Genomic DNA, 25800 nt, shown 5'->3' with positions numbered 1-25800 from the left:
TATACTATGTAGTTTTATTGGGTTTTTTTTTCCTTACTATACTATGACCTTTTTATAACTTTTTTGCCTCACTATACTATGACGTTATATTGATATTTTTTGCCTTACTATACTATGTCGTTTTTATGCCATATTATACTATGTCGTCTTTTTTTTACATTTTTGCCTTACTGTACTACGTAATTTTTATGCCTTGCTATACTATGTCGTTTTTACGCTTTAATATACTGTGTCGTTTTTTTGACTTTTTATGCCTTACTATACTATGAAATTTTTATGGCTTTTTATGCCTTGCTATACTATGTCGTTCTATTGATTTTTTTTGCCTTACTATACTATGGCATTTTTATACCTTACTATACTATGGCGTTTTTATGACTCTTTGTGCCTTATTATACTATGTAGTTTTAATGCCTTACTATACTGTGTTGTTTTTTTTACTTTTATGCCTTACTATACTATGTAGTTTTATTGTTTTTTTTGCCTTACTATACTATGACCTTTTTATGACTTTTTTGCCTCACTATACTATGTCGTTATATTGATATTTTTTGCCTTACTATACTATGTAATTTTTATGCCATACTACACTATGTCGTTTTATTGATTTTTTTTGCTTTATTATACTATATAGTTTTTATGCCTTTTAATGCCTTACTATACTATGTCGTTTTTACGCCATACTATACTATGTCGTTTTTTTTTACATTTTTGCCTTACTATACCATGACATTTTTACACTTTACTATACTATGTCGATTTATAGATTTTTTTTGCCTTACTCTGCTATGACGTTTTTATGACTTTTTTCCCCTACTATACTATGACGTTTTTATGCCTTACTATACTATGTCGTTTTTAGTCCTTACTATACTATGTCGATTTTTTGACTTTTTATGCCATACTATACTATGTCGGTTTTTTTTTTTTACATTTTTGCCTTACTGTACTATGTAATTTTTATGCCTTGCTATACTATGTCGTTTTTACGCTTTAATATACTATGTCGTTTTTTTTTTTTTACATTTTTGCCTTACTGTACTACGTAATTTTTATGCCTTGCTATACTATGTCGTTTTTACGCTTTAATATACTGTGTCGTTTTTTTGACTTTTTATGCCTTACTATACTATGTCGTTCTATTGATTTTTTTTGCCTTACTATACAATGTCATTTTATTGTTTTTTTTGCTTTATTATACTATGTAGTTTTTAAGCCTTTTAATGCCTTACTATACTATGTCGTTTTTATGCCATACTATACTATGTCTTTTTTTTTTACATATTTGCCTTACTATACCATGACGTTTTTACACTTTACTGTACTATGTCGATTTATAGATGTTTTTTGCCTTACTCTGCTATGACGTTTTTATGACTTTTTTCCCCTACTATACTATGATGTTTTTATGCCTTACTATACTATGTCGTTTTTAGTCCTTACTATACTATGTCGATTTTTTGACTTTTTATGCCATACTATACTATGTCGTTTTTTTTTTTTACATTTTGTGCCTTACTGTACTACGTAATTTTTATGCCTTGCTATACTATGTCGTTTTTATGATTTTTTGTGCCTGACGATACTATGGCGTTTTTATGACTCTTTATGCCTTATTATACTATGTAGTTTTATTGTTTTTTTTTGCCTTACTATACTATGACCTTTTTATGACTTTTTTCCCCTACTATACTATGACGTTTTTATGTCTTACTATAGTATGTCGTTTTTATGCCATATTATACTATGTCGTTTTTTTTTTTTACATTTTTGCTTTACTGTACTACGTAATTTTTATGCCTTGCTATACTATGTCGTTTTTACGCTTTAATATACTGTGTCGTTTTTTTTACTTTTTATTCCTTACTATACTATGGCATTTTTATGGCTTTATATGCCTTGCTATACTATGTCGTTCTATTGATTTTTTTTTGCCTTACTATACAATGTCATTTTTATACCTTACTATACTATGTAATTTTTATGATTTTTTGTGCATGACGATACTATGGCGTTTTTATGACTCTTTATGCCTTATTATACTACGTAGTTTTATTGGTTTTTTTTGCCTTACTATACTATGACCTTTTTATGACTTTTTTGCCTCACTACACTATGTCGTTATATTGATATTTTTTGCCTAACTATACTACGTAATTTTTATGCCTTACAATACTATGTCATTTTATTGATTTTTTTTGCTTTATTATACTATGTAGTTTTTATGCCTTTTAATGCCTTACTATACTATGTCGTTTTTTACGCCATACTATACTATGTCGTTTTTTTTTTCATTTTTGCCTTACTATACCATGATGTTTTTACACTTTACTATACTATGTCGATTTATAGATTTTTTTTGCCTTACTCTGCTATGACGTTTTTATGACTTTTTTCCCCTACTATACTATGACGTTTTTATGTCTTACTATAGTATGTCGTTTTTATGCCATATTATACTATGTCTTTTTTTTTTTTACATTTTTGCTTTACTGTACTAAGTAATTTTTATGCCTTGCTATACTATGTCGTTTTTACGCTTTAATATACTGTGTCGTTTTTTGACTTTTTATGCCTTACTATACTATGACATTTTTATGGCTTTTTATGCCTTGCTATACTATGTCGTTCTATTGATTTTTTTTGCCTTACTATACAATGTCATTTTTATACCTTACTATACTATGGCGTTTTTATGACTCTTTGTGCCTTATTATAGTATGTAGTTTTAATGCCTTACTATACTGTGTAGTTTTATTGTTTTTTTTGCCTTACTATACTATGACCTTTTTATGACTTTTTTGCCTCACTATACTATGTCGTTATATTGATATTTTTTGCCTTACTATACTATGTAATTTTTATGCCTTACTATACTATGTCGTTTTTACACTTTACTATACTGTGTCGATTTATAGATGTTTTTTGCCTTACTCTGCTATGACGTTTTTATGACTTTTTTCCCCTACTATACTATGACGTATTTATGCCTTACTATACTATGTCGTTTTTACGCCTTACTATACTATGTCGATTTTTTGACTTTTTATGCCATACTATATTATGTATTTTTTTTTTTACATTTTTGCCTTACTGTGCTACGTAATTTTTATGCCTTGCTATACTATGTCGTTTTTACGCTTTAATATACTGTGTCGTTTTTTTTACTTTTATGCCTTACTATACTATGTAGTTTTTTTTTTTTTTTGCCTTACTATACTATGTCGTTATATTGATATTTTTTGCCTTACTATACTATGTAATTTTTATGCCTTACTATACTATGTCGTTTTTACACTTTACTATACTGTGTCGATTTATAGATGTTTTTTGCCTTACTCTGCTATGACGTTTTTATGACTTTTTTCCCCTACTATACTATGACGTATTTATGCCTTACTATACTATGTCGTTTTTACGCCTTACTATACTATGTCGATTTTTTGACTTTTTATGCCATACTATATTATGTAGTTTTTTTTTTTACATTTTTGCCTTACTGTGCTACGTAATTTTTATGCCTTGCTATACTATGTCGTTTTTACGCTTTAATATACTGTGTCGTTTTTTTTACTTTTATGCCTTACTATACTATGTAGTTTTTTTTTTTTTTTTGCCTTACTATACTATGTCATTTTATTGATTTTTTTTTGCCTCACTATACTATGTCGTTATATTGATATTTTTTGCCTTACTATACTATGTAATTTTTACACTTTACTATACTATGTCGATTGATACATTTTTTTTGCCTTACTCTGCTATGACGTTTTTATGACTTTTTTCCCCTACTATACTATGACGTTTTTATGCCTTACTATACTATGTCGTTTATAGTCCTTACTATACTATGTCGATTTTTTGACTTTTAATGCCTTACTATACTATGTCGTTTTTACGCCATACTATACTATGTCGTTTTTTTTTTAATTTTTGCCTTACTATACCATGACATTTTTACACTTTACTATACTATGTCGATTTATAGATTTTTTTTGCCTTACTCTGCTATGACGTTTTTATGACTTTTTTCCCCTACTATACTATGACGTTTTTATGCCTTACTATACTATGTCGTTTTTAGTCCTTACTATACTATGTCGATTTTTTGACTTTTTATGCCATACTATACTATGTCGTTTTTTTTTTTTACATTTTTGCCTTACTGTACTACGTAATTTTTATGCCTTGCTATACTAGTTCGTTTTTACGCTTTAATATACTATGTCGTTTTTTTTTTTTTACATTTTTGCCTTACTGTACTACGTAATTTTTATGCCTTGCTATACTATGTCGTTTTTACGCTTTAATATACTGTGTCGTTTTTTTGACTTTTTATGCCTTACTATACTATGGCATTTTTATGGCTTTTTATGCCTTGCTATACTATGTCGTTCTATTGATTTTTTTTGCCTTACTATACAATGTCATTTTTATACCTTACTATACTATGACGTTTTTATGCCTTACTATACTATGTCATTTTATTGTTTTTTTTTCTTTATAATACTATGTAGTTTTTAAGCCTTTTAATGCCTTACTATACTATGTCGTTTTTATGCCATACTATACTATGTCTTTTTTTTTTACATATTTGCCTTACTATACCATGATGTTTTTACACTTTACTGTACTATGTCGATTTATAGATGTTTTTTGCCTTACTCTGCTATGACGTTTTTATGACTTTTTTCCCCTACTATACTATGATGTTTTTATGCCTTACTATACTATGTCGTTTTTACGCCTTACTATACTATGTCGATTTTTTGACTTTTTATGCCATACTATACTATGTCGTTTTTTTTTTTTTACATTTTTGCCTTACTGTACTATGTAATTTTTATGCCTTGCTATACTATGTCGTTTTTACGCTTTAATATACTGTGTCGTTTTTACGCTTTAATATACTGTGTCGTTTTTTTTACTTTTCATTCCTTACTATACTATGGCATTTTTATGGCTTTTTATGCCTTGCTATACTATGTCGTTCTATTGATTTTTTTTGCCTTACTATACAATGTCATTTTTATACCTTACTATACTATGTAATTTTTATGATTTTTTGTGCCTGACGATACTATGGCGTTTTTATGACTCTTTATGCCTTATTATACTATGTAGTTTTATTGTTTTTTTTTTGCCTTACTATACTATGACCTTTTTATGACTTTTTTGCCTCACTACACTATGTCGTTATATTGATATTTTTTTGCCTTACTATACTACGTAATTTTTATGCCTTACAATACTATGTCATTTTATTGATTTTTTTTGCTTTATTATACTATGTAGTTTTTATGCCTTTTAATGCCTTACTATACTATGTCGTTTTTACGCCATACTATACTATGTTGTTTTTTTTACATTTTTGCCTTACTATACCATGACGTTTTTACACTTTACTATACTATGTCGATTTATAGATTTTTTTTGCCTTACTCTGCTATGACGTTTTTATGACTTTTTTCCCCTACTATACTATGACGTTTTTATGTCTTACTATACTATGTCGTTTTTATGCCATATTATACTATGTCGTTTTTTTATTTTTTATTTTTGCCTTACTGTACTACGTAATTTTTATGCCTTGCTATACTATGTCGTTTTTATGCTTTAATATACTGTGTCGTTTTTTTGACTTTTTATGCCTTACTATACTATGGCATTTTTATGGCTTTTTATGCCTTGCTATACTATGTCGTTCTATTGATTTTTTTTGCCTTACTATACAATGTCATTTTTATACCTTACTATACTATGGCGTTTTTATGACTCTTTATGCCTTATTATACTATGTAGTTTTATTGTTTTTTTTTGCCTTACTATACTATGACCTTTTTATGACTTTTTTGCCTCACTACACTATGTCGTTATATTGATATTTTTTGCCTTACTATACTACGTAATTTTTATGCCTTACAATACTATGTCATTTTATTGATTTTTTTTGCTTTATTATACTATGTAGTTTTTATGCCTTTTAATGCCTTACTATACTATGTCGTTTTTACGCCATACTATACTATGTTGTTTTTTTTACATTTTTGCCTTACTATACCATGACGTTTTTACACTTTACTATACTATGTCGATTTATAGATTTTTTTTGCCTTACTCTGCTATGACGTTTTTATGACTTTTTTCCCCTACTATATTATGACATTTTTATGTCTTACTATAGTATGTCGTTTTTATGCCATATTATACTATGTCGTTTTTTTTTTTTACATTTTTGCCTTACTGTACTACGTAATTTTTATGCCTTGCTATACTATGTCGTTTTTACGCTTTAATATACTGTGTCGTTTTTTGACTTTTTATGCCTTACTATACTATGACATTTTTATGACTTTTTATGCCTTGCTATACTATGTCGTTCTATTGATTTTTTTTGCCTTACTATACAATGTCATTTTTATACCTTACTATACTATGGCGTTTTTATGACTCTTTGTGCCTTATTATAGTATGTAGTTTTAATGTTTTTTTTTGCCTTACTATACTATGACCTTTTTATGACTTTTTTGCCTCACTATACTATGACGTTATATTGATATTTTTTGCCTTACTATACTATGTAATTTTTATGCCTTACTATACTGTCATTTTATTGATTTTTTTTGCTTTATTATACTATGTAGTTTTTATGCCTTTTAATGCCTTACTATACTATGTCGTTTTTATGCCATACTATACTATGTCGTTTTTTTTTACATATTTGCCTTACTATACCATGACGTTTTTACACTTTACTGTACTATGTCGATTTATAAATGTTTTTTGCCTTACTCTGCTATGACGTTTTTATGACTTTTTTCCCCTACTATACTATGACGTTTTTATGCCTTACTATACTATGTCGTTTTTACGCCATACTATACTATGTCGTTTTTTTTTTTAATTTTTTGTCTTACTGTACTACGTAATTTTTATGCCGTGCTATACTATGTCGTTTTTACGCTTTAATATACTGTGTCGTTTTTTTTACTTTTTATTCATTACTATACTATGGCATTTTTATGGCTTTTTATGCCTTGCTATACTATGTCGTTCTATTGATTTTTTTTTTGCCTTACTATACAATGTCATTTTTATACCTTACTATACTATGTAAGTTTTATGATTTTTTGTGCCTGACGATACTATGGCGTTTTTATGACTCTTTATGCCTTATTATAGTATGTAGTTTTAATGCCTTACTATACTGTGTCATTTTTTTTTACTTTTTTGCCCTACTATACTATGACCTTTTTATAACTTTTTTCCCCTACTATACTATGACGTTTTTATGCCTTACTATACTATGTCATTTTTACGCCTTACTATACTATGTCGATTTTTTTACTTTCTATGCCTTACTATACTATGACGTTTTATTGATTTTTTTTGCCTCGCTATACTATGACCTTTTTATGAATTTTTTCCCCTACTATACTATGACATTTTTATGCCTTTTTACGCCTTACTATACTATGTCGTTTTATAGATTTTTTTTGCCTTACTATACGATGTCATTTTTATGCCATACTATAATATGTAGGGTTTTTTTTACATTTTTGCCTTACTATACGATGTCATTTTTATGCCTTACTATACTATGTCATTTTTACGCTTTACTATACTATGTCGTCTTTTTGACTTTTATGCCTCACTATACTATGACGTTTTATTGATTTTATTTGCCTTACTATACTATGACCTTTTTATGCCTTTTTTGCCTCACTATACCATGTAACTTTTATGCCTTACTATACTATGTCGTGTTATTGATTTTTTTTGCCTTACTATACGATGTCATTTTTATGCCATACTATACTATGTCGTTTTTTTTTACATTTTTGCAATAAAACAAATATTGCATTGAAATCAAGTATTGCATTTTACTATGAGTATTTCATATGTTTTGAATTTATATCTCCATATAGACATATGTTGCGTTCCTAACTAAACAGTTTTAAAATCATCAAAGGTTTGTGCATGTGCTTATAAAAAGGACATCTGACATTTGAAGATGTTGACTTCCTTTGTTAAATGGAAGAAATACATATTTGTATTCCTCTTGAGGTATCTACTACCTCAGGCACTACAATAAAGTAAGCTATATATAGTGGGGTACATGCATTATTATTTGAATGAATCTGCAACATTTTTAGTGCAACCCATCATCCGTGTTTAATTAAACTATAGCTATGCAGCCCTATTCATGATGTAACTATGTGAGTGTATTGACAAAATTAAAAACACAATGCATAAACAATCCAGACACTTTGAATATTCCTTTTATTGATAAGACTTGATGAGACTTTTATTGAAAAGCAAAACATTAAACTGCATATAGAACTTGTCCGACACTTGAAGAACAGTTTTATTAGTTTTCAGTATCTGCTACTTGGTATACATTTCCAAATAGAAACAAACAACATACAACTAAATGAATACAGATGTAAGACTGTTTTCTTCTTTAAACACAGTTCATGAAGGATTTTTATTTATTATTTACTCCTTTTTGGTATCAAGATAATGTTTAGTTTGGGTATTTGCACAAATAAAACAAAAAAAGGATCATGCTGGTGAGATAAAAAAAAGAAACCAAAACCAAAAAAATAAATAAATAAATAACATGAATTCAAAATTGAAATATTTTCAGTTCAAAGACCAATGTAACCTCTGGTTTGGGAAGTTACCAGAGGTCTCTTGTGGTGAGCTACTGCAATTACAAATGACAACTTGATAACTCTGTAATCGGATGAAAATTTAGGATCCTAAAATATGTATAAGGATCGCCAATGGCTGAGGAACCCTGACTGACAAAATGATGCATGTTGTTTTGTTTGTTTTCATGTTTTCTATATTATGTCATCCTATCATTTGTCAGCACAAGGGTGTTTTCCTCTTTAAAATTCACATCCATATGTCAAGTTATGAATAGGATATTCTAGCTCGTAAAACAATAAAAACAGTAATGTTAAAGACCACGGACACACTAATTAAAATATGCTGTAATTTAGAAAACATAGCGTTAAAATCAATAAAGGTTAAACAGGAAAATGTCAAACTCGTCTTAGAACAACAAACATAAATCATGAAGCTTATCAAACATCAAGTCTTTCAGGCACATTCCTGAACAGGAGCGGGTGATGACGCCCCATTTAGTATTCAAACAACCATCATCAACCATCTCCTCCAAAGAGGAGCATGTGTAAAGAACTTTTGTGTCCTTCAATAGAACTGCTATACTTGGTTTAGTTTAAATAGCTTTCTACAGATATATGGACACTGTCATCCATTTAATTAACATTCATTAATGTAAATGAGAAGATATTTTTTCAATTTAACTTTTCAGAAGCTTGAGGTCAATTTTTTCAAGTATCAAAAAGTAAAATACATTAACTTTACCTGGCTTAAGTTAGATTTTTACCAAACTTCGTTTTGTAAAATATATATGAGAAGACTATTTACATAACTGGAAAAATAATACAGATTTTTGTGGCTTGGTCACAAAACAGTTACTATTTGTGTTTGTATCCAACTATACCTTGGCTAATACAAATGTGTATACACGTGTGTTAGCATATTAGTGTGTGTTCATTCGTGAGAATTTAAGAAATCTGAAATTAGAAATGAAATGTTTAATCTCTCATTTCTAATTTATTGAAATAATAATCTAAACTTGAACGGCAACTGTTTTTTGTAAGTGTCAGGCACAAAACAAGGTTTTTTTTTTATTCCTATGGCCTAACTAAACCTTTAGTTTGTGTCATATGTCATCATTTTTACATTTGACACTTTTACTTTGATGATATCACCTCATAAGTCATAAGACACTTAACATCTTAACATCAATATCATCTATGACTCCTCTCTCGCTCATCCCGACCTCTATGCATTTTATGCAGGGCATGAAGTAAAAAAAAATCCTAAGCCTGAAATGTTATTCGGCTCTAAAGTGCTTGCACTTTAACACAAAGAAACTGTAAACAAAGAAATTGTGAAGGATAGATTGTGTTCAGCAATGAACGTGAACACATGTATTTTTTTTTTCGCAGACACGGTCAGTCATTGATGACTGAGTGTCAACCATAATTGTCGTTCCCAGTAACGTAGTTGTATGTTGGAGCATGATAAATCGCATCCACAACAAATTCCCAAGTGTATTGACTTTTCATTTTTTCTCTTACAGCGTTACAACGGTGAACCGGCACGGTGCCGGAATACTTCAAGAGGTCTGCGTGGAATCAGGTCTCTGGATTCAGGTTCTCAGAGAGCTCAGTGTTGTCAGGAGCTGGAAGGCAGTGATACATTGTTAAGACATTCATTTTGTTCCAGGCTACAGTCTGCCTGACTAACACAAACTACCACAGAGTGTAAGTCAGACCAGATGAACACCAAGGAAAAACAAAATACTTACAATTGGAAGGGTTCTTGGCTGAAATAAAAAGAAAATGAAAAATTAATCTCTGTAACACAGAACATCTAATAGAAAAAATCCACAGTCATACTGTTTCAAAATGACTTTGAAGGGTTATTATCTTATCTTGTTATTATTGGAGAACAGCACCGCTAACTAAGTGCGCTAAATCTGTGATAAACACACTCCATTTCTGATGGCTTCTTCACAATAAAAGCCTCTCGATGGTTTGCTGGTGGGAAATTTTTTATATTTACCAGCCCCAGCAGGAAATGTTTGGGTATAACAAGCAGTGAAACAAAATTTAACAGAACTAAATGCTAACATTAACATGCTAACATACTCACATTGACAATGTTAATATGCTGATGTTAACAGGTATAATATTAACCATGTTCAATTAGTGGTACAAAGTTTAGCTGAGGTTGATGCGAGTGTCATTAGTTCTGCAGGTATTTGGTCAGAATGCAAAGTGCTGGACAAATTAAAACTTTGATCTGATTGTGGTCCATCCAGTAGTTGTCAGGATATTTCAGTAAGGGTCAAAGTGGTGGAACGACATAGAGACAGCATCCTCCATAAAGTCGTGCTGCTTGCATGGCTAAAAACAGAGTTTTCTCTTTGGCCATACACATATTGGGCCAAACCTAACCTGATGAGGAAGACCTCCCCTTGATTTGTGAAGCAGCATTTTATGTCCATATGAGGTCACTTTCAAACAGTGACTTTAGATTTTGTCTTTCACTGGTACAGTGCAGGTGACAGGAGGAAGGACTATAGCATTTAGTTTCAGTCTCTCACCTTTTTTCTTTTTGTAAACTAGGATCCCTGTGGCCGCTATGAACACGATAGCCAGTGTGACCACTGCAGACAAAGTGACGAGGAGTGTTGGGACACTGGGATTCTTGACTGAACAAAACAACAGAAGACAAAGGGGTAAGAAATCAGATTCTGTATGTGAGATGCAAGAAGGGAGAACATTAGTTCACTGATAGCTACACACATCTAGTTACTATTTCCATCTGATGGTTTCCTGCTGTCTGTTAACAGATAAGGTCGATGGTCGATTATTGCAGTTATTTATTAGTTGGTTTAAAGAGTTTCTTTGCAGAAAGCTCTCTAAGAACATGTTTTTTTTTTCATAACCTACAAGTTCATTCATTCATTCATTCATTTTCTACCGCTTATCCTCTAGTAGGGTCGCGGGGGGGCTGGAGCCTATCCCAGCATCTTTTCGGGCGAGAGGCGGGGTATCCTATTAGCCTAGTCCCCATTTGCATGTCTTTGGACTGTGGGAGGAAGCCAGAGTACCTGGAGAGAACCCACACTTGCACGGGGAGAACATGCAAACTGCACACAGAAAGATCCCACAGCCGAGCCGGGACTCGAACCCGGAACCTTCTTGCTGTGAAGCGACAGCGCTAACCACTGCTACCGTGCAGCCCAACCTACAAGTTCATTTGAAATCTTTTAGCCCGGATTCTGTAAAAATCGTGCTGGAAGAGCGAAGTAAGCAAGTACTGATTATAGAGAACGGTCCCTTCAAATACTTTTTATACTGTTTAGTCTCATCTGTGACAATGCATTGCACATACTGTATGTTCTATATGTAAAATCTTGGATAGATGTAATGATGTGAAAAAGCACATTAAAAGAGTAATAGTTTGAAGTAGTAAAGAATAAAAAACACAAGTAAAGTACAATTACCTCAAAACTGTACGTATGGGAATAGTTTGACATGTTGGAAAATAAACTTATTTGCTTTCTTGTCGAGAGTTAGGCTAGAAGAGTGATACAACTTTCATGTCTCTGGCACTGCCAAGAAGTCAGTGTTCCCACCCAGGAAATAGTCTGAAAGATAAACACCCCTGCAACACCATATGTGTTGTTTTTACACTTTTTACTTGCAGCTTAAAAAAAACAATATATAAGGTCTTAACCAGCTTTACAGGTGCTCGCAGGTGAGTTTTGTGACCTTTGGACACAGCCAGACTAGCTGTTTACAGCTGTTTCCTGTCATTATGCTAAGATAAGCTGGCCGCTGGCTGTAGCTTCACGTTTATGGTACATACATAAAAGTGGTATCAACCTCACAACTCTCTGCAAGAAAGTAAGTATTTCTCAAAATGTTTAACTATTCAGCAGATTCAGACTTTGAAAACGTTGTTACTGATGCTGAAGTGATGTTCGTTGCTTCTTGTGTTATATATAAACAGTCCAGTTCGGTGTATGCAAAAAAGAAACGGATAAATTAAACATCTGACAAAGCAGAGTGATTGCATGTTTTCCGCCTGTCCTATTTACCCCAGTTAGTCTTGATCACTGCTGGGTCCAGCTTGATGACGATGTCATCCTCAACACCGGAGAGCTGAAAAACACACTCGTACCGCGGCCAGTCGTCAGGTTTGACTTGCGAAAGATCGAGATCCACGCTCATCTGGAAGGTGTTGTCATGGTTCTGAAGGAGCTCGCTGCGGTCCACGTCCTCGTGAAGATCCTCTCCATCCCTGCTCCAAAATATAACAGCCTTGCCAGGGTAGAAACCTGTGGCATGGCAGGTCACTGGAGACAAAGGAGTCTTCTGGAGGAGAGACAGCAACGGACGGTCTAGAGAAGGAGAAGGCAAGACACACCAAGAAAGGTGAACATTTAATATGGTGCCACTCAAAGCTGAGGGACACTCAGCTGAGGGCCTTCTCAGCCAAAAATGAGAGGGCAGTTTAACTTATTTCTAACTTTACTTTAACACTCAAATGTTGACAGCTAAATTTAAAAAGATTTGATCACAGATTTGAAAGGATTCAAATTCAATAAGAACATTTTATATTAGATTCTGGTGGACGTCCCTTCACACATGGTGAAACCCTTAGTCCAGAATGCAGCAGTTCATCTGGTTTTTGATCAGCCTAAAAGGTCATCGACCTCCACTGGCTACCCATGGCCACTTGAGTCAAATCCAAGTCACTAATGCTGCCTTTAGAGTGACTTCTGGGTCAGCTCTTTGGATAAATGAGTAAATGTAAGGTAAATGTACATTTAGACTAGTTAGATTTTACCAACCCTAAACTCTGCTCATACCTGTTTTCTGCAGAGAGCTCTTCTGATATTTCAAACTGTTCTTCAGCGTCACAGGGCACTCCTGGTTCAAACGGTGCTCCATGAATTCTAGCCAACCTTTGTCATTATTCCACTTATGTTGGGTTATAAGAAGCTCAGGTTTTAGAGCAATCCACCTCTGTGCCTTCATGTCCAATAGTAAGATGTCTTCTCCTTCATAACTAACTAAATCAAAACCATTAACATCTCCAGTCTCATCATCCCATTCACAGCCATGCAACACCTGGAATACATGGAGTCCTAGGAGAAATGAAAACACAAAATTGAAAAATTATAACATATTATAAATAATCATTTCTAATAATAAATAACATTAGACAAATGAAAATTTCAACCTGATAATCGCGCTAGATGAAAAGTCAGACGATCACAAAAGGGTGGAGATTGTTGTTACATGGTTGACATGCTGATGTACTGCGGTAAACATATTGTCACAACACTTCTGGTTGCTGGTGTCTCATGTTTTGTTTTGCTAAAACACCAGGTTTCTGTTAAGTCCTGTAGCCAGGCTGACGGACAGTCATAGCTCTATTAAGCCATCTATTCCTCCTCAGTAGTAATGACTTTATGAGTTTATTTAGAAATACTATTAGAGGAAAAAATCACCATAAAAAGTAGATGCAAACCAGTTATTTGATTATTTGCATAGGAATGGTCTGTTTGAAGATTTTCAATCAGGATTTAGAGTCCATCATAGCACAGTAACAGCTCTGGTTAAGGTTACCAATGATCTTGGAATGGCCTCAGACAATGGACTCGTCTCCATACTTGTCCTATTAGATCTTAGTTCTGTATTTCCTGGTCCCCCCTTTTAGCAGTAAGAAGTGAAATATTTAATAAATCAATACAAAAGTAAAACAAACCTCTGGTCTGGTTAAAGCGCCCCTTTAATATCTCCATATACTTCCTGCATCTCCGCTCTTGTTCCTCGGTGAACAAAGTTTGTCTTTTCCAATACTCCGGATCGTCTGCTGTGACTTGGTTCATCCAGACCTGTGTGGGTACTGTTCTCTTGGTGTTGCTGTAGTAGTGATCTGTTTGAATTCCATCAACAAGCATAACTGCCACAAAGTCTGGGAAGTTTGGGACCTCGGTGGATGCAGTGTAGACATGCTTCAGGGAGTGCGTCACTGTAGGGAGAAGCAGTCACATAAAGATCAGACTTACAAATGGGTATTTTGGTACAACATCTAATTACAGCAAGGCAAACTTAAAGATTTAGGGTTTAAATGTTACTAATGCTGACTGACAATGATTCTGAACCCAGATATGAATATTTTATTTTTCAATTAGAAAAGACCTCAGGTGATAATTGCACTTTAGTTATTTTATATTGTAGTCCTATATTTGGGCCCAGAAGGGACATTAGAAAGATTAAAGATTTATATAAAGTGTATGTCCTTTCAAGAAGCAGCGGCAAAATTTGACTTTCCAAGTAGAACAAATTGTTCTTTGTTTACTTTTTGTGGTTTTTTAGATTGCACATTTCTTTATATACAGCTGAAATATGGTTGTCTTGTCCTTTCCTCCTTGGAAGAAGCAACAGTCCTGTTTGTATGATTTTTTTATTGCCTATAATTCAAGTATACACTTTTACAGAACCTGGCATTTTCAATTACTTTTTCCCTCCATCTTACTGTAAATACTCCAGCTTTAACAGGCATCACAGTCAGTGGGTGCAGCATTGCACTGTACCCTTCTTGGATTTTTTACATAGATGAGGGGGCCAGAATATTAAACACACCCCTCAATATAATCCAGTCCAGTTCAAGGTACAACACCGTCACTGACTGTGGTGTCAGTAATTAACAAATGGTTCTATCAAAATCTCTGACAGTGAAAACGAAACCCATTATCATTTTATTATATTTGTGTTCCAAGTTCAAATTGATGACAAACTTTTCAAAGAACAAAGGAATTTTTAAAATTTGAGAGGTTTACTGTGTGTGTCATCATGTTAAGTCTTTTAAACGAGCATTATATTCGATATGTTTATGCAATTATCCTTCAACTAAAACAGTTTTGATCACCAATATACTTTTGCACTGGTAGGTTCTTATCTTGTCCTGTAACCTCAGAGCAACACACATTACACTTGTTTGTTTTAAACAAGTCACATGTATAACAGCATACTTGCCTGAATGCAGGCGTTGCCTATCAGTTAACCGGCACTAAGACTTCGATGAAATGACGCACTTCACTAGTTAAGCTAAATATGGCATCATTAAAACAAACTGCAGTTGCACATACTTAGTACATACTGATAGTAATAATAATAATAATACATTTTATTTAAAGGCGCCTTTCTTGGCACTCAAGGACACCGAATGATGATAGCAAGATGTTAAATGCGATCTTACCTGGAGATGCAACATGACATGAAAGCAGCAGCAAAAGTAGTTCCCACATCGCAGTTTGACAACTTGTAAAAAGAGCACAGAAAAATGAGTGAGGGAGATCTCGTGAAGACGAGCGCAGTATGAGGTTACAAGATATAAACCTAGAGGAGCAAAATCCTGTCCAATAGAAATTCAGAAAAGTCTCACACGTCATATGTTACTAGGCGGATTTTATGAATTGAGGTTAATTCTGATACTGAAACTATGTTTAAACTATGTAAAATATTGCATTTAGGAACAATACTTCCAGGAATCATTAAACTTAAATCTCACTATAAATTCATAGTATTATTAGAAGTAAGTAAATAAAATTGTTTACCTGAATGTGACACCAAACGTACTAACGTGACGACTCTTAAATACAGAAAGTAAAAGCTCACTTGGCAGCTGAGAAGATGGCTAGCTGAGAGAGTTGTTTGGCAAGTAGTCAGACTCGTCTTCAGTTGAGCTGGTAACATTACGCGCACATATGATATGACCATGATATTCTACATTGTAGAACAAAATTGAAGGCATCAGAACTATGAAACAACATATGCAATTATGTTGTAAACTAATTTTTTTTTTTTTTTTAATTAAAAAAATATGTTTCATATTTTAGATTCTTAGATTGCCCTTACAAAAGTTGATGAGTGGAATTCCTTGCCTTCCTAATGCATTTGAGACGATCAGTTGTGTTGTGTTGGTAGTGTTGGTATATGGTAAGTAACCCTATTGGACAACTGTCCTAATCAAGATTGTGTGAAGAACTGTTCAACCAAGTAATAAGAAACGACAGTCCATCATTACTTTAAGACATGAGGGTCAGTCAACCGTCCCAGGAAAGGAAGACCAAAACTTACCTCTACTGCAGAGGATAAATTCATTGGAGTTACCAGCCTCAGAAATTACCAGTTAACAGCACCTCAGATTAGAGTTTACATGAATGCTTCACAGAGTTCAAGTAGCAGACAAATCTCAACATCAACTGAGATAGTGTGTATCAGGCCTTCACGGTCAAACTGATGTAAAGAAACCACTACTGATGGAGGCCAATAAGAAGACGAGAAAAAAAACAAGGAATGGACATTAGACCAATGGAAATCAGTACTTTAGTCTGATGAGTCCAAATGTGAGATTTTTGGTCCCAACCACTGTCCTTGTGAGACGCAAAAAAGGGGAACGGATGGTATCTGCATGTGTGGTACCCACCGAGAAGCATAGAGGAGGACATACGATGATGTGAGGGGGCTTTGCTGGTGAAACTGTTGGTGATTTATTACCAATATTAACCTAATATATAACCAGCATCACTACCAAAGCACCACAGGACTATCATTTGTTTTTCAAAAGGACAAGGCTACATAAGGCCGGTTTAACCAAGTAGAGTGAAGGAGTCACATGTCCTGGCCTCCACAATCACCCAACCTAGACCCAGTTGAGATGGTTTGGGATGAGGTGGACTGCAGAGTGAAAGAAAAGCAGCTCAACATATATGGAAACTCCTTTAAGACTGTTGGAAAAACATTGCAGGTGACGACCTCATGAAGCTTGTTGGGAGAATGCCAAATCCAAAATCTAAAACATTTTACTTTATTTACATTTTTTTTGTTTACTAAATAATTCTATTTGTCTTATTTCATTGCAGTGATGTCCTCAGCATTGTTCTACATTATTAGAAAAACAACCATTGAATTAGAAGGTGTGCCTAAACTTTTGACTGGTACTCTATATCAACGTATTTGGGATAATTGTCAGAAAGTTAATGAAAAAAGCCAAAGGGTTATGGCATGTAACAAGGGTCTCGGCTGTAATTGAACGTGTGTCATTGTGAATATGTTGGTCTATCAGTGGATTACAATAAAAGTTGGTTCAGACACTCATTCTCCCCACAGGATGAATTCCTATAGAGCCACCACTGGGTCAAAATCCTCTTTTGTTGTTTACCTACAAAACTAATGTGATCAGTATTATCCAGCTCTCAGCTCTGCAATTAATTACCAAAGAAATATTTAAATTAAAAGTATGTGCAGTCATTGGTAATTTCAAATGTGTGTGTGGCTCTGCCCTGGTGAGTGTAGCTGACTTCATATTCTGTCAGTAATGTGTAATTCAAACCTTTGAATTATGTGTATTCAGGCGGTGAGATCGCTCACTGGAAAGCTCCTGACACCAACATTTTCATTTTGCATTAGCAGTGACTAACATCTGGAGAGGCTGGCTGACCTCCAACACGTCACACTGAGAACAGAAAGCAACAGTGATGCATCAGCGTCACACTCGTCCTGGACTGACTTAGGTTTCACTTTGACTGGATGATTATTAAAACACACTGACCTGTAAAATGCACAGTCCAGTATAAATAATCAGTATCATGCATCATCCCACTGTGATGTACTGCCCTCTCGGTAGGATGGCACTCGAGCTTATGCCACTGCATGTTCGTCTACATGCCTAAAAAATTTAAAGGTTAATAAAATACACAACAAGTCCTATTGTGCACAACTTTCAAAACATGAACATATAACAACGTGCAGTTCAACACTACGTAGAGGAATTCTTCATTTATACCTGGAAGAACAGATGAAACGTATATATTTATAGTTGGGCCCAAAAGGGACATTTGAACAACTGAAGATTCTGTTGTAGTATTTTAGACTATTAAAGTTAAAACTGTTTACTGATTTATACTAGTGGATATTTAGGTGCTAAGGGTGAGTGGTCGTTTAAACATCTGCCTCAGGGAAACTATTTACAACCACTGATAAAGATCACCCTATGGGCATGTGTAGGGGGGCAGCCGGAGGTAACAGGGGTAGATTAGTGGATATGTATGCATTAACTGTCTTCCTTTGAGCGTGCTGAGCTTTAGGTGACATTTGAGGTCGGAGTCAGATGGGAAGGAGGAAGCCAGCAGAGCCAATCAGAAGACGACAAAACGCCCATGCACATTTCCTTGTTTGTACTTGTATAAATACACTGGATCAGGGAAAGTTAGGTTGTCAGACTGTGGACTGACCAACACTTGTTATTGGTTAGGAAAAGGCACATCTGATCCAGAATTCTGTAATTGTTCATTGCTTGCTGAAAAGATTCACTAAACAGTTTGAACTAAATTCTTTGGTGTGGACATTCACTGGTCTTTTGAGTATTTTGAACACTGCACTCACCCTGTGGGGGTGAGAGTTTTTTTCTCTAAACAGCAAAAGCTCCTTCAATTCATATAAATTGTATGATCTTTCAAAAAGTGGCAGCAAAATGTGACTTTTTCGAGGTGAACACATTTTTCTTTCCTCACTTTTGTTCTGTTTTTATAAATTATATATATTATATATATATACAGCTGAAATATGATTGTCTTGTCCTTTCCTCCTTGGAAGAAGCGACGGTCCTGTTTATATGATTTTTTTTTTTAATGCCTATAATTCAAGTATAACATTTTGGTATTTTCATATTCACATCAACCATCAACTGAAATGCTTTTTTCCTCCACCGTACTGTAAACACTCCGGCTTGAACAGGCATCACAGTCAGTGGGTGCAGCATTACACTGAGCCCCTCTTGGATCTTTTACATAGATGAGGGGGAGGGAACTTCAAACACACCTTCTCAATATTATCCAATCCAGTTCAAGGTGCAACACCGTCACCGACTGTGACGTCAGTAATTAACAAATGGTTCAATGTAAATCTTTGACAGGGAAAGTAAAAACTGTTGACAACAGCTGACAACATTGAAAAGGCAGAGCTGTGTTGAACTGCATAACACTGTGCAGGTGTAACTAAAAAGGGGTCGCTATACAGCATTAATTTACTATACATGTATATGTGTATATATGTGAGCACACACATATACACATATAAACTCAGCCACAAAAACTGCAATAAACAGATGAACTGATTCCAGTCATTTTTATTTGGCCATTATGTTTGAACTTGACTGCAGCATTTCCCCTGCAGGATTCGAAACAGGTTTTGAAACAGCATTAAGATCTTCAAGTTAGGAAATGAAAAGTATGGAGGTTGTATTTCAACAGTTCAAATCAGCAACAGCAAATCCAAACATTCTTGACAAGAGTTTTCGTGGGTTTCAGGTTTACATCCGCTGTCACTCACCAGCGCGGAAACAAGTAACAGTCAGTCTCCATGTAGTAGCGCCACGACTGTTTCAAGACGCAAGCTGAAGTTCTGTCTCTGAACGACGTGGTTCATAAACGCCGACACAATCACATCTGACACATCTGACCCCAACAGCTGTGTCTGAGACGATTCGCGCTTGGTGTGGAGGCTTGAATCAGAGGAGCAGTTGCGTGTCACGACTCAGGACGCAGTCCTCTCAAGCAAACGACGATTCTTCGCAAAGACATCCAAACCTTCTCCACTGAAGCAACCCCCCCCCCCCCCACACACACACACACACCACCCGCAGCTTCCCTCACCTCTTAAAGGGCTTATTGTTAAAGGGCTTTGGTTCAATGTTTGTTACCAAATATATAAAACTGGCGAATAATATGACACCAGGATAGTAGTGATCATTTGTATCTTCTGCAAGCAAGTTCAGTTATGAGACGATAAGAGACGCTAATATTGATTTTCCTTCACGTCTACACACTCGATTCTGTCCTCAGTCAGAAGACAAGGAGGTGACGGTGAGGAAACCACGGGTTAAAACACATCAGGAGGGTTTCTGAGCTTTTTTTTTTTTTTTTTTACTTCAAGATAAAATAAAAAAGAAATAGTGATGGGAGTGTTTGGTTTACATGTAGCTGTAAAAACAGCTCACTCATGGAAACTCGATACGCTACCCAAATGCTACTGGAAAACGTAAGTGAAACGAATGACGTGCTCCCCAACATCGTGCACACGATATCCACTTCAAACGGACGAGTGCAGAACAAGGGAGCAAAGCATACATGCTGCATATTCTTTATCGGCGTATTGCCTGTATATTGAGGCACACTTCCTGTTTAGCGAAACACACAATTTGCTTTAATAATTGCTGTGTTGGCTTTCCGAACAAACCGCTGCAGTGCAGACAACAGGAGAACCCATTAGTTATGTGTTGTTCTGTTGGTGCAGTAGAAAAAGGTTTGATCTTTGACCCTGAGCAACCATGAAACTCATGAACTCATAAAAAAGGAAATAATATGAGACTTTTATGAGCGTGAGGGTTTTGACCACCCAACTCACGGCTCACAGGAGAAGTTCATTTTGCAAATGCTACAGAATGCCTGACTTGTTTTCCAGCAGTCAGGTGGGAGTGACGCGGGCAGAGGCCAGGCCTCTCCTCTGACAGGGGTGTTTGTAGAAGCAGGACAGCTGGCTGAAGCGCCGGTCGCAGATGGAGCACCAGTACGGCCTCTCGCCGGTGTGCGTCCGCAGGTGCACAGTCAGGTTTCCCTTCTCCACGAAGCCGCGGCCGCAGTACGTGCAGGTGAACGGCTTCTCGCCCGTGTGGCTGCGGACGTGACGCACCAGCGTCGCCCTCCTGCCGAAGCTCTTCCCGCAGACCGTGCAGCCGTACGGCCGCTCGCCCGAGTGGATCCTCATGTGCGTCCTCAGGTTCCCCCGCAGGGTGAAAGTCTGGCCGCAGACGCTGCAGCGGAACAGAGTTTCTCTGTGAACTCGGAGGTGGAGCTTCAGGTTCTCGGTGCGCTCCAGATGTTTCCCGCACACGCCGCAGTCTCTCAAATGTGCCGAAGTGTGAGTGAACAGGTAGCTCCTCCTCTGGAAGGACTCGCCGCAAACTTGACAGGTAAACACCGGTGGGAGCTGATGTGAAGGTTTGTGCTCCTGCGACAGATCAGCGGAGCTCTCCACTTTCCTGCTCGGAGGGGAGCTCGGACCTTCTGTCTCTCCCGTCTCCTCTGGTTTCCAGAGTCCTGCAGCCTCTCTCCAGTAGTCTCCACTGTCTTCAGTGTCAGAGCCCTCATCCAGGAGCCGGCCATCACCCGCCGCCTCTGCACCACCGGCTGGATCAACGTGACTCTCACCATTCTCACCACCAGCCTCCGTTTTAACGTGAGCAATCGAGGTCCCGACGTCGGCCTGATCCATACTGCCGACCTGGTCCATCTGGGCGCACAGGATCTGGTCTTCAGGGTAGTTTTTTATCCAGGAGGAAGCCTGCAGAGGGTCTGAAGGGGGTTCAGAGGATCACAGAAAAAAATAATTAAATTGTTGATCTTTTTTTATACAAAAAATAAAACACAAATCTTAATACTTCAGTTGCTTTTAGCTTGTGTCCATCTATTTCTCAACAAGTGCACAAACACACAACTGTAAATAGTATTTTTGTTCGTCCAACAAACAGTGTTGTTCTCACGGACGTAAGCCCAATAGGTAAACTGGGAGCGGTGTTCTTGTAGAAGAGGACTTTTACAAACAGGTGAAACCAGTCCGTCTTCGGGTCCATGCGTCAGGTTCAGTGTCGTGTTTTAACTTCTGGTTCTGCTGCTTAAAAACTGGATCTGTAAATTCACCTTTGACTTTTTAAGGATCTGCAACACACCCTGTGAATAATCCCCGCTTAATGTAAAGTCAGTGGTGGAAAGTAACTGAGTACAAGCGAGTACGACCATTAAGGGTTCAGGTACTGTACCTGTACTTCACTTGATTTTTTCAGTGACCCTAAAGTCCACTTCACTTCAAAAGGAAAATACTGGACTCTTTCCTACACTACATTTATTTCACACGTACAGGTTCAAGCTACTTTGCAGATGATTTTGTTTTGCCAATTGGTGGATATGATGCATCGTTATATGTGAACCTCCCCAAACAGATTTGAAACTGTTAAAACCAGCTTCATTTTAGCTATCAATGACATTACAGTGATCCTTACATGTCAATGCATCAGCATTTTTTAAATCAGTAATAAAATATATAATAATATAACAAACACAAAGGCCGTCTTCCTGCATTATGAGTAGAGCTGTGCCAATATACCGACCAAGTTCATATACTGATAGAAGCAAAATACATCAGTATATACTGTATGTCATGTATGTTTACTTTTGATACATTTTGTTGGTATTACCTGTGTACTTACATGGATCGATAAATCAGGCTGCAGATATATTGGTATCAGTGTATATGTTGGTCAACAGGTAGGAAGATATTTTTGGACAAAAATGCCAAACAGTGTTTGTGGTCATTTAGTAACAATGTGATTTTAAAGTAGACTGTCCACCAGAGGGCACTGACAAGTTTATTTTTACTGTCAAATGTCCATATCACATCCATAGTAAGATGGTTTATGTTAAGTCTATCTTGTTGGACTTGTTGTAGCAACAGAAAATCATTTAGTAGCCTACATGTGCTGTAGAGCTGGATCAATAAATTGGCTGGATCAATATATCAGCCAATATCAAATGGTTGCACATATATTGATAGGGCTGTAAATATTGGCCGTCAGTCAGAATTGTTATAAGCTTCTTAAAAACTTTGTTAAAAAAATTATGATAAGAGAATCAGTCTGAAAATACAACAGGCGATGAGTCGCCATGGCAACAACTACAAGGGATTGAAATAAACAAAAAATAATGAACAGTTTTCTGTCTTTAGTAAATCACTTTGTAACTTTGTTGAGAAGAGCTTTATATAAATAAAGTTGAATATTTTCAATAATGGAATACTTTTACACTGTGGTACTTCTCCCTAAGGACCTGAACACTCCCTCCACCACTGTGTAAAGGGAGACACCAACAGACCTGCTGCCCGGCTCCAGCTGCTCTCCTCGGACCTCAGGCTGTCCAGTTGTCGCCGCTGGCGGTCAATCTGCTCCCGGTACCGAGCCACAGTTCTCCCGAACACCCCGACGATGTCGTCCACCGCCGCCGTCAGCCGCTCGTTGAGGAACATCCGCAGGCTCTCCATCTCTGCCAGCGGGCCGCTCGGAAGCTCCGCTCCGCCGCAGCCGTCCACCGCTCCGGGAGGGAAGGACGGAGAGCAGCGCGGGGGCAACATCGGCTGGTCCGCGGACATGTTATTTTACACTAAATCCCTCCAGGCAATAATGTTGACAATGAAAAAGCTCCCGACAGTAAAGTGATAAACTGCTCCTGGATGAAAAGTAAACAAAACAGCTGAGACCCACTCACAGGAAGACGTCGGGGGGAAACAATGGCTCCTCATCAATAGTTCCGGGTGAACAAAACGTTTAATTGTGGTGGAGGAAGAGTCCATAACTTTTTACCACTCTGTAAAAATAGTCTGTTAGGGGAATAAAAAGTACTTTAAAATTTAGCTTATGTAAAAGTACAAAGCTATCACCAGAAAATCGTATCAAAAGTAAAAATACAATTAAAAATGATTGCTGATGCAGTTACACAGTAAGCAGCAGTTTAAGATTCAACTACACTGTGAAACATTATACATGAATCTAGTGGAATTAAATCATCTTTTCTCAATAACTTAATGTAAATGTGCAAATTATGTTAATTTCAAGTTAATTCAACTTCACATAGTTTTAACTTTCAGACTTTAAAATATAAACATATATAAACTTTGTTTTTGAATATAAAATATGTTTTGAATGACATTACTCAAATCATGACATGAACTTTCTAAGGAAACAAAACTTAGAATAATAACAGTCATGATAATGAAAACATTGCTAAAACACAAACTTGAAATGATTTAGAGTGTACTTTAAGTTTGAGTTTAAAATACAATATTTGTATCTAACATTGTGACTGAAGTAGATGCACTTTAGAGCTATAATTAAGTACAGTACTTCAGTAAATGTACTTTTTCACCACTGTTTGGATCCATTACTGAAGGTAAAGATAACACTTAAAGGATGTAAATACTTCATTACAAGTACAAGTCTTGAATGCCACATCCTACCTACAGAAGTATAAAATGTACTTCACATATCAGAAGGAAAAGTACTTGTTCTTACTTTGTCATTCTGCCTAACATTATCAGACTGTTACGACTGACTGTGATATGTTCATGGAGAACAACCATGAACACAAATGACACACATTTATGGAGAAAAGAAAAAGTGTCCGGGGGTTTAAATGGTGTCAATATCTAAAAGGAGATGGGGACAGTGGAAGAAGATGACAAACAGATGTAAAAACCCAGAGTAATGTTGTAAAAATATTTCCACTGGGCATTGCACTTGACCACAAACATTCATTCCATGTACTTTTAATGGTACCACTTTGCAGCTGCTTACGAACACAGAGTAATGGGACGTCCCAACCACTAAGTGGCAGTAAAGTCAAGTTAATGTAAACAGCCTGGAAGGTCTGCTGTGTCTCCATTCCTCAAATGTACCTTTTCAACTTTCAAAAGACCTTTATTCTTGTCATGTTGACAACATGATTTAAAACTGGTGAAAGCAGCACTTCACAGCTGAAGGAATAACGTCTTCCCCTGATGAACTGAATTTTTATAAGATGACAGCATTCTGGACCAAAACTCAAATATAAAAGACATAAGGGCTCCTCTTATGTTCAGTAGTACTGAAGCATTAAGGTTCATTTTTAAAATACAAAGAGATAAATTTCCAAATATAAATCAAGCATGATTGATGCAAAGGAAATAAACTCCACCGTGTTGGTTGCTGCTCCTGTTGGTTATCCTTAGATTGGATGAAACTGGACTGTTTTACTTCACTCTCTTGGCACAGTAACCATGGAAACAGACAAGCATCACTGCTGAACCATGGCAACAGACAAGTTTCAGTACTAAAGATAAAAAAGATGTTGAAAGTGGCAGTAAGTGTGACATGAATTTGAATTTTTACCAAACTACAAAATCCTTCTTGGTATTTTAAGTCATATATAGTAAAGTTGATATTTAAAAACAAGTCCCTGATATGAAGACTAACAATCAAGCTTCACATGTTAGATGATATGTTGAGGACAGCTACAGTTCACTGACT

The 25800-nt window shown here is 35.7% G+C and overlaps 2 protein-coding genes across 3 annotated transcripts; both read right to left on the bottom strand.

Annotated features, from left to right (window-relative positions):
* Positions 1-8266: 8266 nt before the first annotated feature.
* On the bottom strand, positions 8267-16317 carry LOC130183691 (class I histocompatibility antigen, F10 alpha chain-like). Of its 2 annotated transcripts, XM_056399331.1 has the most exons (8): positions 16247-16317; positions 15889-15950; positions 14392-14658; positions 13490-13768; positions 12716-13018; positions 11213-11320; positions 10412-10429; positions 8267-10285 (listed from the first exon to the last, which is right to left on the bottom strand). In XM_056399331.1, exons 2-8 carry the CDS (start codon positions 15935-15937, stop codon positions 10239-10241), a joined length of 1071 nt encoding a protein of 356 aa, XP_056255306.1. In that variant the 5' UTR covers positions 15938-15950; positions 16247-16317; the 3' UTR covers positions 8267-10238. The 2 variants fall into 2 exon arrangements, with proteins under 2 accessions (XP_056255306.1, XP_056255305.1); XM_056399330.1 differs by lacking the exon at positions 16247-16317 and having other exon boundaries at positions 15889-16043.
* A 3485-nt stretch (positions 16318-19802) lies between these two features.
* LOC130183692 (zinc finger protein 771-like) lies at positions 19803-24162 on the bottom strand. The gene is made up of 2 exons (XM_056399332.1): positions 23615-24162; positions 19803-22042 (listed from the first exon to the last, which is right to left on the bottom strand). The coding sequence occupies exons 1-2, from the start codon at positions 23886-23888 to the stop codon at positions 21156-21158; spliced, it is 1161 nt and encodes a 386-aa protein (XP_056255307.1). The 5' UTR covers positions 23889-24162; the 3' UTR covers positions 19803-21155.
* Positions 24163-25800: the final 1638 nt, after the last annotated feature.

This window comes from Seriola aureovittata, chromosome 16, assembly GCF_021018895.1.
Source record: "Seriola aureovittata isolate HTS-2021-v1 ecotype China chromosome 16, ASM2101889v1, whole genome shotgun sequence".
Classification (NCBI taxonomy): Eukaryota; Metazoa; Chordata; class Actinopteri; order Carangiformes; family Carangidae; genus Seriola; species Seriola aureovittata.
Note: the sequence above shows the minus strand (reverse complement) of the source record. Positions and strands in the feature narration are given on the sequence as shown.

Excerpts from the sequence above, each read along its gene's own strand:
- LOC130183691 (XM_056399331.1), bottom strand. The coding sequence starts at position 15,937 with ATGTGGGAACTACTTTTGCTGCTGCTTTCATGTCATGTTGCATCTCCA. Across the intron at positions 13,019-13,489 it reads GAGCTCTCTGCAGAAAACAG|ACCGTCCGTTGCTGTCTCTC; the intron begins GTATGAGCAGAG and ends CTCCTTCTCTAG. Across the intron at positions 11,321-12,715 it reads AGTGATCAAGACTAACTGGG|TCAAGAATCCCAGTGTCCCA; the intron begins GTAAATAGGACA and ends TGTTTTGTTCAG.
- LOC130183692 (XM_056399332.1), bottom strand. The coding sequence starts at position 23,888 with ATGTCCGCGGACCAGCCGATGTTGCCCCCGCGCTGCTCTCCGTCCTTC. Across the intron at positions 22,043-23,614 it reads CAGCTGGAGCCGGGCAGCAG|ACCCTCTGCAGGCTTCCTCC; the intron begins GTCTGTTGGTGT and ends AACCCCCTTCAG.